The sequence below is a fragment of the Epinephelus lanceolatus genome, chromosome 22 (genome assembly GCF_041903045.1).
Source record: "Epinephelus lanceolatus isolate andai-2023 chromosome 22, ASM4190304v1, whole genome shotgun sequence".
In the NCBI taxonomy this organism is placed as follows: Eukaryota; Metazoa; Chordata; class Actinopteri; order Perciformes; family Serranidae; genus Epinephelus; species Epinephelus lanceolatus.
Window position 1 is genome coordinate 20,729,779 of NC_135755.1, and position 12,254 is coordinate 20,742,032.

General features: G+C 40.6%; 1 protein-coding gene across 4 annotated transcripts in view; it reads left to right on the forward strand.

The window, feature by feature from the left end:
- The window catches only part of col4a6 (collagen, type IV, alpha 6), a 137,853-nt gene that overhangs the window by 89,417 nt on the left and 36,182 nt on the right, over window positions 1–12,254 (forward strand). For all 4 annotated transcript variants that reach the window (XM_078164645.1, XM_078164644.1, XM_078164646.1 and 1 more), the window contains exons 5-8: window positions 10,476–10,610; window positions 10,897–10,941; window positions 11,218–11,337; window positions 11,466–11,528. In XM_078164645.1, the coding sequence (XP_078020771.1) occupies window positions 10,476–10,610; window positions 10,897–10,941; window positions 11,218–11,337; window positions 11,466–11,528 (363 nt within the window). The remainder of the gene's footprint in view (window positions 1–10,475; window positions 10,611–10,896; window positions 10,942–11,217; window positions 11,338–11,465; window positions 11,529–12,254) is intronic.

The window sequence follows — 12,254 nt, forward strand, 5'->3', positions numbered from 1 at the left end:
GCTGTATTTTCTGTCTTGTTTTGAAGCAGCAGAGAGAGAAGATAAAGTAGAGGCGAAGAGTCCCACACACACACACACACACACACACACACACTGATACAGAAAATATGCACATCAGTATTAACAAACTTTGCAGGAATCTCAAATCTCTACCTAACTAAACACAGCTGGATCGAGCTCGTCTTCACACACTTCGGCTCTTTTGTCGTGCAGAGAACGTGACCGTGTCTCTTTCCCTCTGTTATAAACAAAGAGAGGTGAAGCTGACAGAAAAGCAGGAGGTTCACTCACCACATATTTTTACATCCTTGATGAATCAGATCTGTAGTATGATTTTGTCATTTATATTTGTCATCTTCCACATTCTTAGCTGTCTCCGCTGTCAGCAGATTTCAGAGTTGTTTGTAGATGAGGATTTTGACAGCTGATGTTTGCAGGTTGACGTTAATCAGCAGCCTGGATTTTGTCCTGATCATCACAGCTTTGAAAATGTTGCATTTCTATGCCGAGACTTTACTAAGAAAGGTTCTGAAACTTGTTTTAGAGCATTAAGAAAAGACGAAACTCAGTGTGTTCGATCTAGGTAATTTGACTTGAGCTAAAGTCATTCATTGTTTAATCACAGTTTGACTGACGCTCTTTAAATTAGTCTTAATTGCGCCAAACTCCTGATATCTATCCAACAAATTTGCACCCTCATCAGTTAGGTTAGGTGTAGGAAAATAAGCATGCTTGGGCATCTTTACGCTACATACTTAACGTAAAGTTATGTAGGCTGGGTTTAGAGAAAAAAAACATGGTGAAGGCCATGACAGCGTACCTTAAAATAACTCAAGCTAACTTGGTTTTCCACGACACACGAACACCTGTCTGCTAGGGGAAAGTTGTGTGTTCGTTTGACCTATCCACCAACCCAACCGCTCTCCTTACATGGACTCTTCATACTACTTTCTTTTTACCCCCATCAGTGCATTAGTCACATGATCATTCCCTCACGATAACATGCATTATATACAAATTACTGGTTCATGATTAGGTGGGATATATACGAATTCTGGCGCATTACTTTTCATAGGTATAAATTCACACAGTGTATGAGAACAAAATGCATATTCACATACCGGTAGTGGATGGAAACACATTAATATTGATTTTCTTTTGACAGTTTTTTAGAAATTTGGATGGAAACTTGGCTACAGACTGCACAAACACTCAAGCAGTTAATTTCATGTCAATAATATGTAGCAAAAGTTGGCTTTGCATGCTGGAATGTAAGGTTACCTGCACCTAAACACATCATAAAACAGGCCGTAATCTAGCAGTAATAACAAAAAGCAGAATATAAAGAAGAGGAATGAAAATTTACCTGAACTAGAAGGGCAAAATTTTGCAGGTGACTTTCAGGTTTGTAACTATTCGAAGAGCAGCCAGTTAATTACATTTAATGACAAGGTCTGTACGGGCAGATCATCAGGCAGAGTGGCTAATAGTATCAGTTGTAAATTAGTTTATACCTAAAAATACACAGATATCTTCTTATATTTCCCAGTGACTCAACATCACATGCTGATTTTTTCTTCTTAATAATATCATCACTTGCAGTTTTCCTCCCGTCACCTCTTTGCTCATTGTGCTCCATATGGGATGCCTCTTTCACCGCTCCATATCTCTGAACTCCCCCTACTGCGCTCCCTCTTTTTAGAGGGATGAAGGGATTAACTGATGAAGAGTCTGCTTTGGGAGGACCGTTTTTATCCTAATTTAACTTTAGTTTATTACTCTGAGCTGCTGTCCAGTAGAGATGTTGCAGCATCACCAAGAAACATTACTTTTTTAAAATTCAAATTGAACATTGAAACGTTAATTTTCCCTGTATTCATCTTCAGTTTACCTCAGTGTAATCCCCCTTGAGAGCCAAACAAATCATATTATTGCGTAGAAATTATTTTTCGAGCCGTTGCCAGACATCTATATCTGCATTACCTCAACAGTCACATCTGTACATCGGTTTTTAAGGTCTAAACGAGCCAAACATGCCAATTACATCTGCTGTTTGCGCCTCAGTCACCTCAGGCTAATTTTTCGTTCCAGTCCCAAGCACACCAATTAGTTCCAGTTTTTAAGACTGTGAAGTAAAACCCCTCTGTATTATATTTATGGCTTTTTTAACAGCTCGTCCTGAGTGTGGCCTCGTGGGAAATTGTGGTTATTTGATGGAGAAAGAAACATTTTGTCTCACTTGTTAAGGCTCATAATGTTTTGCCTTCAAATGACAAAAAGAACAACAAACCAAAAAGTATCATAGCTGTTTTTTACCCTTCCTCCTTGTACTGGAGCTCACTTCCTGTCCCGACAGCTGAGAAAACACCACAACTTTATGACATCATCAGCGTGGGACAGCTCGGCCTGCTGACCGTTAATGGGGTTTTTATTGGAGGGGAAAGCACCTGGATGAAAAGAGAGAACAGGTTGTTTGTTTAACAGCGGCCATCACTACAAACATCTGAGTCAGAAGTGCAGAGGAGGGGTGGGAATCAGTCTGAGAGAGAAACAAAGAAGCCAAAACTGCTGGGATGCCCAACATGTGAACAAAGTGACTCTTTCTCTTCTAATTGATTTACATTTAATGGTAGTTTAACAGGACATTGGCTAAAGCAACCAACGCCAAGTAGTAGTGTTGGTTCCCAAGTTTTTAATTAGAGTCTCCTTATCCTTTTCGAACAAACAATATATAAAGGGTTTTATTGCTCATTTACTGGAGTTTGGATGATGACCTCAGCCACAAGGATGTGTAGAACAATATCATCACTAGCATATGTTAGTGTTTATGTTGATGTAAAGGAAATCATTTAAAGGAATACCTCGTAAAACTTAAATAGAACCAAAATCCATAGTCATAAAAAGCTTATATCACATTTCCTTCGTTCCATCTGTTTCCATTAACACAGTAAAAAACACATATACAAAAGTCTACATGGTTGACCGTGATGGGAGTAAATGCTCTAAACACTGAGCCACCCAGGAAGTGGAGAGCAACCCTGAAATAGTTCCGATTTTTTGGAGTGGAACATCTGGAGTGTTAACTGTTTTTGGTATTTGTACAAGTTAAATTGATGAATGACATACTGGACATTTCAGCTGTCTGGAGTCCAGGAAAAGATAGAAAAACACAAGGTTTGATGGGTATAAGGAGACCAGTCTGAATCTAAAGGACAGAAAGTAAATCTAGCAGAAGAAAGTAAAGCAATAACCACCTTAAAAATGCAGATGCCAAAAGTCTTGCAGAATCACGGACCACCAAAACTGTCCAGTAAACAAGCTTTTCGTGGCTTTTAAACAACCAAAATGCAACAGTTACACAAATTATAATGCAGGTGTGATGGCATCCTTAGCACCCAGCTGCTCCCACTTTGTTGTTGTTTCTAACCCTTCCACATATCTGAGAAAATCTATCATAAATGCCTCTATGCAGAGATAATGAGGCCATCTCTCTGTCTGTGTCGGCCCTGTCTTTGGTTGCTGTATCATCACTTATCCTGAGCAGGACAAACATGTCTGAGATAGATGAAGGTGTTTGGGTTCGCCGTCTGATCGCTGGAGGGGATAGGAGAAAAAAAGACAACACAACCTAAACATTCCCATCTAGAGAGGATTTCCCTCTATCTTTTGTCTCTATGTGCGTGTGCAGATGAGTGTGGGAGCTGCTGACTTTTTAGTTAGTGTGTTCAGCTGTTTCATCTTTAACAGCATCAAAAGTCCCGTCCTTTGAGCATAGTTTTGTAGCCATCGCTTCGCCGTTTTTGTTAAAAGGCCGTTTGAGGTTCTGCCGATTCATGTGGCTCAAACTGTAATTAGGTTATCAGACTGCCCCCGCTGATTAAACTTGCACCCAGAGACCCAACGTTTGCCAGCCCCCCCTCCACGTTGCTCCCATCACCGTCCCCCAGTGAGCATGCGGTGTGACAGCTAAAATCTTCCCCCCTAGCACACTCGGTGCTCGAAACAATGCGTCCTGATAAATCCTCAGAGGGCCCGAGGGTGTGTGTTCGTGTTTCGGCGCGCGTGCGTTGGTGGCCAATGCACACACACACTGGTTTTCACACGCATGGCGGCTAGAATCTGTCTGTCCAAGCACTCTCCTCTATCAGGAAGTGAGGTAGGCCCGATGGGAGCAGTAAGTCCAGAGAGCTTAGTGGCCCAGAATAGGTTCCATTGTGCCCTTTGTGCTGGAGGGGATTTGGGCCTACAAACTGACCAGTCTGCTGGAAGGTGATGAGGATGGAAAGTCTGGAAGAGCCGGGCGGAGACCCGACAGGCTGGCATGAAAACAGACGGGGATGCCAACTGGCAAGGGTGTGTGTGTGTGGTGAGATGTGTCAGTAGATGCTGGCACAGGGGTAGACTGATCTCAGATAAAATTTGTCTCCATGTGTATAAAAAGCAAAGTACATTATTTGTATAATGTGTGCAAACCAGTTGTGAACCTTGTGGACTACAGAGACGAAGTAGGACCGTAACCAAAATAATAAATCCGTTGTAACCTTAACAAAGAAGGAGTGATAATAAATATTTAGGGTCTTTAAGTTCCACTTTTGTCAAATGAGGAGGTGTTATAAGAAAAGGGTTGCTCTTAGTGACAATCCCACAGAGAATTATCACCTAATTCTGCAGCTCTGCGGAGCTTTTAAGCCTCTTTTAGCACATTGTTTTGGTTCTGCTGCACATTCAAGCTGTGGTTTACCTTCTTAGAGGTCTTGTCTTCAAAGAGCAGCAGCAGATTAAAGCTCTGACAAACACACTGTAGTCCATCTGCCCAGTAACAGTTAATTTAGTGACTAGCTAGTAGAGAAAGTTAACCTTCTAGCTTCTTTAAGGTGTCTTCAGACTGCGAAATGAAAATGCCTCTTTTGGTCCTTAGTTTGGAAGCAAGAACCTTGAATAAAATGCTAAGTTAGCATTAAGCTAGCTATAAAGTGTTAAAAAAGTGTCGCTTCAGGTTAGTCAAAGGGTACTTCTCGTGAATTATGTCTTCATGTATAGTAACAAAAGTGAATGTATAAGGTGGATTGTTGCTACGTTTGGCCTCATATTTATTCACTAAAGTATTGTGTATAGCAGGGTTCAATTAACCGTCATGTTAGTGGGTTTGTCTTGTTTTGTTGGTGTCTTTTTCTTTTCCTTTGTTTTCCTTTCTTTCTCATCTTTAATTTCTTTAAACAACTTTATAGGGTGAGAATAAGTCAGAGATGCATCTCTGTCAGATTGTTTTGGTGTTTTTCTGCCTCCTAGTGGCCAAAATAATATAGAAGCAGCTTTAAGTCATTAGACCAAAAGAAGAGTCATTGCATTGATACAAAAAAAGGGATGCTTTTGTGTGTGGAAATCTAATCTAAAAATGTCACAAGGTAAGGGTTGCAGCAGAAAGTATTTCCTCCTCAGTTTTTGAACTGCTGCTCTGGTGGCTCTGACTTAGTTTCATATACAGAGGTTACTGAGGGGTGGTGATCTGTGTGGGATGGTAGATCGCCACCTAGTGGGCATTTTCAGAGCAGCCTCATGCTGATCTGAATCATCTGAGGAGATTTAACAGTGCTCTTTTTTGTCTTTATTGGTTTCCTTTTTTGTTCCCTTTCATCCCCTCCCTTTTATCTCCACTCTCCACTTTGTGATCTCCTTCCTCTGCAGACTGCATTTTTTAATTCCATGCCATGTTAGGGAATAAACAGAGGTGGTTTAAACCTTTAGAAACTCGCCTCACCTTCTCCTTCAAACACTCAAAGACACTCGCTTCCAGCTGACCTTGAAAGAGATTCTCTGAAGATTAGATTTTAGTAGCTTTTTCTTACATCTGTTAGCTTTTCACAAGTCAGAAAAGTACCTTTATATCCATGCATGGTTAAGTATGACTAAGATCTTATAAGAGCCACAAAAGCAGTATTTAGCACACGCTGGATACTGAGACCAAACGGTCTATTCACCTTAACTCACACCTCACCTTTCACCTTTAAATAACACCAGACAGCCAGCCAAGTCTTTAAATATGCCCCTGTGACCTGAAAATAGATACTAGAAAGACGCCAGCGCCCTTTTACAAGTTGACCCCAAAACCCTCTGTTGTAAAACATGTCTATTTCAGATAGACACAAAGAGGTTACCGTAGAAGCTGGTTGGCACTTTAAGTGTGCTTGCAGCTGGGGTGAAGACAGGTTAGAGGCCGACAGAAGGAAGTGGGCAGAATGACAGGACGACAGATGACAAGTCCGGCAAAGAAACAAGATGAAAGTACCAAACTAGAGATGATGAGGTTGACAAGAAAGAGTGATGGAGGATGGGATGGAAGGAAGGCGAGGCGTGAGAGAAAGTGGCTCCCTGTGGGACCCCTGCATATTTTCTGCGGGTGAAACCAGGTGTGAGTGCGAGCTGAGAGTCAGACAGCTCTGGCAGGCTGCCTTTACCTGGCACAGCCCTGTCATTACTGTTACCTGCCTGCCCCTGAGGCCACGTGGGCTGGAAGCAGAGCTGCAGCCCCAAATACAGACTATGGTCAAGGGTCATTGACACTGTAAAGAAGCTCTATACAATATTCAGAACATTAACATAGCAGTAAACAACTATTTGTGATGTGAAGATATAGTGGAGACATGGCATCGTGAGCAAGGAATGAAGTCATGCTCCATCTGTGTGTTATAATCTGATCTTCTCTGTTTTTTGTTGTGGTAGACAGTCCAGCCACACATGCATGTGCATATACACTGCATATAGGTCCCCTGTGTGTATCCCACTGGCTAGCTAATCACCGCCGCTCTGCACTGCGCTCATACAGTAGTTCCAGCTAATGTCAGGAGGCAGTCGTCGCAGAAGCTTAAGCCACCTTACGATTCCCCCCAGTTAACACCAATACCTCTGTCAGCACTGTTGCTGTTGTTCGCACTGTTCATGCTGTTAGCAACTTTAGCTGCTAGCATCCAGCTGAGCCACTTCCATGTTGAGAGCCGTGTGCAGACAACCTCTGATTCTTAGATACGATCTGAATATTGTGTCAAGCTCCTTTAAAAACCAAAGTGCAGTGACAGGAAATATGTCTCGGTGACATCACTACAGTGCTGTTCTTGCCGTCAAACCTGTTACATAGGCTTTTTTTGATATGTCAAGTTTATGTGTTCAAAAAATTAGGTATATATTGGTTTATCTCAGATAGGCTTTACAGTCTGTGTTACAATCTATCTTAGAGGTTATTTATTCTTTCTCAAACTGAGACTCCATTTTCAAAATAGAAGCCCCATACAGTGAAGGTTCTGTAAAAGGTTCCCTCTCTCTTTGCCTGCCTTTATTTTTTAAATGGTTGATTGTAAACGTCAAAAATACAATATATTTCAAGTTTCTTTTGATACTTAAACATTTTGGGAAATATACTAAATTGCTTTTTTGCCGAGAGTGAGCTGAGAAGATCGATACTACCTTAGTGTTTGTCCTTTAAATATGAAGCAACTGCCAGCGGACGGTTAGCTTAGCTTAGCATAAAGACTGGACATCGGGGGAAACAGCTAGCTTAGCTTTAGAGCACATCTAAAGCACACTGATGAACAACTGGCTTCTCTAACCCTAACAAAAAGAGAAGGGTAAAGCTGACTTGTGGTTTACTGGAGGAGTATTACTCAACCATTGTCACTGTGAGGCGCTAAGCTAAGCTAACCTGCAGCTGACTGTACCTTTAAATTTACAGACATTAGAGTGATATTGTCACCAAGACATCAAAAAAGAAGTGTTCCCAAAACGTTACACTTCTCATTTCTTGATTTCTTCCTTGACTTGTCTTCAGCGCCAAGATTCCACCAGTGTCATATGTAATGCCTTATAGTGCTACATACAGTAACTAGTTTTTACCAGGGTCATTTAATTAAAACAAATGACCTGGTTGAATGATCTCATGCTTCATAAGTGACCCGTGCTTTGCCATACAGAATAAAACATAAAGTTTAGACAGTCAGAAGAAGGTTTCTATGCTTCTGTGTGATTGTCAGTCTTTATCTAAGTGGTCCGGATGCTATAAACTCCACCCGTCTGGTTCTCCCTGCAGGTTAAAACAAATACTAAAGATGTTTATAACTGGTATTTGACCTTTGTGTCATGATGTCCCCAATGTTAGATTTGTTATTTCAGAGTCTGTGTCTGCAGGCAGGGCAGTTATATATGAATAGGACCAGGTGTGGAGTGGAGAATTACCTTCCCTTTTGTATCGTGTGTGTGTGTGGAAGTAATAGAGGGGTGTGTGAACCTTTACCTTGTGTGTAATGAAGGGTGTGCAACCTCTGTGCATTTACATTAACAGTATATGTGTGCTATAGACTACTGTGTGTGAATGTAATATGCATGCATACATTTTTTAACCTAACTTCTTTATATTGTAATTGTGATTTAAGTGCGTAGCTAAATTAGGCAAAGTTGAGGAACATGCAGTCACACACGTGCATGCATGCCAGCATTTACATGCATCTTAGCTCCATAAATGTGTCTATAAATGTCTCATAAATGTTAAATGTACATCTGCAGCACTGGTTTACTTCCCCCAGTAACCTTAATTGCCTGACATCTTTATGAATAAATTTATGAGCACATAGTATTGTGATGTGGTAACGAAACAAAATTGCTTATATTCAAATTTTCTATATGATGTACATTGACGCAAAAGTAAAACAAGTTCCCCGTTGGCATGTTGTAGCTTTGAATATCAAGACCTGTAATTTAGCTCTCTGTGAAAACAATAATAAACCAGGTTTCAGCATGAGTCACTTCAAAATCAAATCCTCTGACTTTCCTTTGACCCAGACATCTGTCCGTCTCTCCGCCCTCTCCACCCTCGATCTGTCGCCTTTCTCTCCACTCTGTCATACTGCCTAAAATATGAGCTAATGGCAGGTTGAGTAGTCGAAGCTGTAGTGTGAACATGTGTCTTAAACTCTGCCATTCAAGAGAGGGATTCCTTTGGTCTGTTTGTTCGTCCACCTGTTAATGTTGTTTCGTTGTTTTTCTACTGCCATCATGTGGTAGAAAGTGGTAGTGCAGCCTGTCACCTGCAGCACATTCAAAACAAGATTAAGGCGTCACAGCTGACTTCTTTCCTAAATACATACAAAGTTTATCCCTAAAATGTTATCATAGGTTCTATTCAATAACTGCCTTTTCAATGTGACTTTTAAACCAAATATGAATCCACTGTAGCAGTTTTTCCTTCAGACCACCATCCAAGACCGCGTGCCGCTGCATGCCCACATAAAGCACTTCACCATCCCTCTCAGATTCAGGATTATGAGCCACTCTCACGTCTTAACATCCCTCCCTGAGTTTAAAAAAAAAAAAAAAAAAAAAACCCACAGCTGTGTTTTCCGCCCTGACTTGTTCCATCTCATGTAAACACACCCAAATCCACAACACAGAGACAAAATGGCTTCCCTGGCAATTTGTTTTGCAAGTGTTTCTTGAAAAACTCAATCGTCAGGTGGATGATGGTGTGTGATTGAGGATGTTGGCGATAAGGCTGGAAATAGATGAAGACACTGTGTTTACCGTGATGTCAGATGAAGATGATGATGGGACAAACAAGAGGTTCATATATGTGTCATATGCAGATCACTTACGTACTTGCTTTGAATCACGTACCAGTCTTTAAAAAGCACTTATGAGCTAATCAAAGACATAAAACTTAGAACTTCAAATTGACCTTCTAGGGGATTAGATGATCCGTTATCAAGGCATCATGCAGTCACACATTAATTAATATAATTTTTCTGTTTGGGATTGCAATATTACGTATTATTATTTGTAGTACTAATACCATTCAGGAAGAATGTTGCACACAAGCTAATATTGATATTATGGATATCTTTCCAAAGGCAGTATTTTACTCAGCCTGCCATATTGATTATCTATGAGCAGTAATTAAACATATAATAAATAATTTATAACAGATTTTAATGCCATATAAGGAGATATAAGGACATTTGTCAGTGCATATTAATTAACAATTACACAAAAAACATCTCCTATGAACACATATTTTACACAAAATTACAACTGTGTCATACTATAAAACCATCAATTCTATTTTCATATACCAGCATCAACTTATGGACCCTTCACAAGAGATTAAAGCAGTTTAATATTTGGTAACAACTACATTATGGTGTGTTATCACCATTTATTGGGTATAAATGTTGAATAAAAGGGGTTTCAAATAAGTAAGTTTTCCTTATCAGAATCAAGGCTATAAGAACAGAGGTTGTTTAATGATGTACAGTCACAAATGTAATATTTTTGACTGTTTAATTTAAAGTGACTTATTACAGTTTTCTTTAGACACGCTTAACTTGACTTAATACTAATAATAGGAATAAAAATGGAGCCTTCGCTTCTGTTTTTAGGTTCACTGTTCTTCCTGTTTGACTTGAAAAGTAACCGTGTCTTCTGTCTTCGCTCAGGGTCGTCCAGGGCCTCTCGGTGAGGTTGGTCAGAGCGGACCAGAGGGGCCACGTGGGGGCCCGGGGCCTACAGGGCCTAAAGGAGAGAAGGGCCACATTGGACTAAAGGGACCATCTGGCCCCAAAGGAGACAAGGTGGGTGTTATAGATCATAACAGGATTCATATATTATTTTTACGACAAAATATTGTTCTGTGAAAGAATAACCTGTCTCTTATATGGCTTTATACCAAATATATTAATTATCTAAGCTAAAATATTGATTTAATTGTGTTTCATGACTAAAACTAAATGTACCAAACATCATTAAAGCAGTATTAAACACAACTCTGCAACAAACAAGCAGTGACATGTTTTCGCCACCAGGTGTCACTATTGAAGATGATTAAATATTAACACAATGGATTACTTGCTTTAACAGGGACCTATGGGAGTGCCAGGATTCCAAGGAAGTGATGGAGTACCTGTGAGTAAACCAGAAACAAATACTCACACATGTGGTCATGCACTTGAATAAAATTTAGAAATATCTTTCATCATCCTGTTGTTATAGTCATAGGTTTTCTAATGTTGTAAAGCTAACATTCCTATCTGAAGCAGGCTAAAGTTACAATGGGCAGATATTATTTCTGTGATGAAAACAAAGATACATTATTCACACTATGAGAAAAGGATAATCCCGCAGTGCCGTCGTTAGTGCTTGTTCTTGAAGAATACACCCTTCCCCTCTGTCTCTCTGCAGGGTCACCCGGGTCAGGAGGGTGGCAGAGGCCCACCAGGAGTGGACGGTTGTAACGGGACCAGAGGAGAGCCTGGAGCACCGGGCTATGGGACAGGAGGACCTGGATATCCTGGACCTGCTGTGAGGACAAACTTCAGTTCCTCTTCGTAGTCTTTATACTATTAATGCCATGATTAAGAGACTGTAGCGTTTATTGTCACTGCCTGTGATAGGTAGATTAATACTGATGGTGTCCTCTCCTCCAACAGGGGCCTAATGGGCTAAAGGGTCAGAAAGGAGAGCCTAGATACATCTCAGATGACGGTGTCTCGGTAAGGTCTCATACTTTCCTCCGCTTCTGTCTTTCTTCCTGCTCACTAAAGAACTTTAGATCATCTTTGTTGTGTCCACTATAGCGCCTTCCGTAGCTCAAGAGCTCAAACTGGCTGAAGAGAGGATGGGAGTTATCTGCTAAGATACACCTCGCTTTCTTCTTCATCCTCTCTGTAAAGAGTTGAGTCAAGGGCTTTAGTTTCTCGCCAACTACTGTACTTGCTATTGTCACAATCCTGGAGAGTTTATTTTAGGATATTGAATCTGGTGAAAAGTCACTAGTTTTTGGTGTGCATTTGGTCTGGGATTCAAGGATTTCAAGAACCCAAGAGATTTTGAATAATCTGCACCACATTTCTTTCGTAAAATATTTTGATGAACTCCACTGGTGTAGTGGTAGTTAATGAGGTGGGTGTACTACGAGGTAGATACCTAGGTTAGCATGGAGGAGTCAGGTATACACTCCTATATATTCCATTGGCCCTTTGGCTAATAGATGGGTATACTGTTAACAGCCAGAAAAGGAGGTGGGTATATCCTGTATGCTTGTGTAAACCCCCCACTACACCGCTAGGATAAACCCAGAAAAATATTTAGAATAGGTTTTGAACATACATATTATATTTGTGATTTGTTGTATTTTATAGAAAGTCACTGCACAACTTCAACCAAATTAATTCGTAACATAAATCTATCAGGCCTGAGCCAGCCTGCAAAGTTTGATG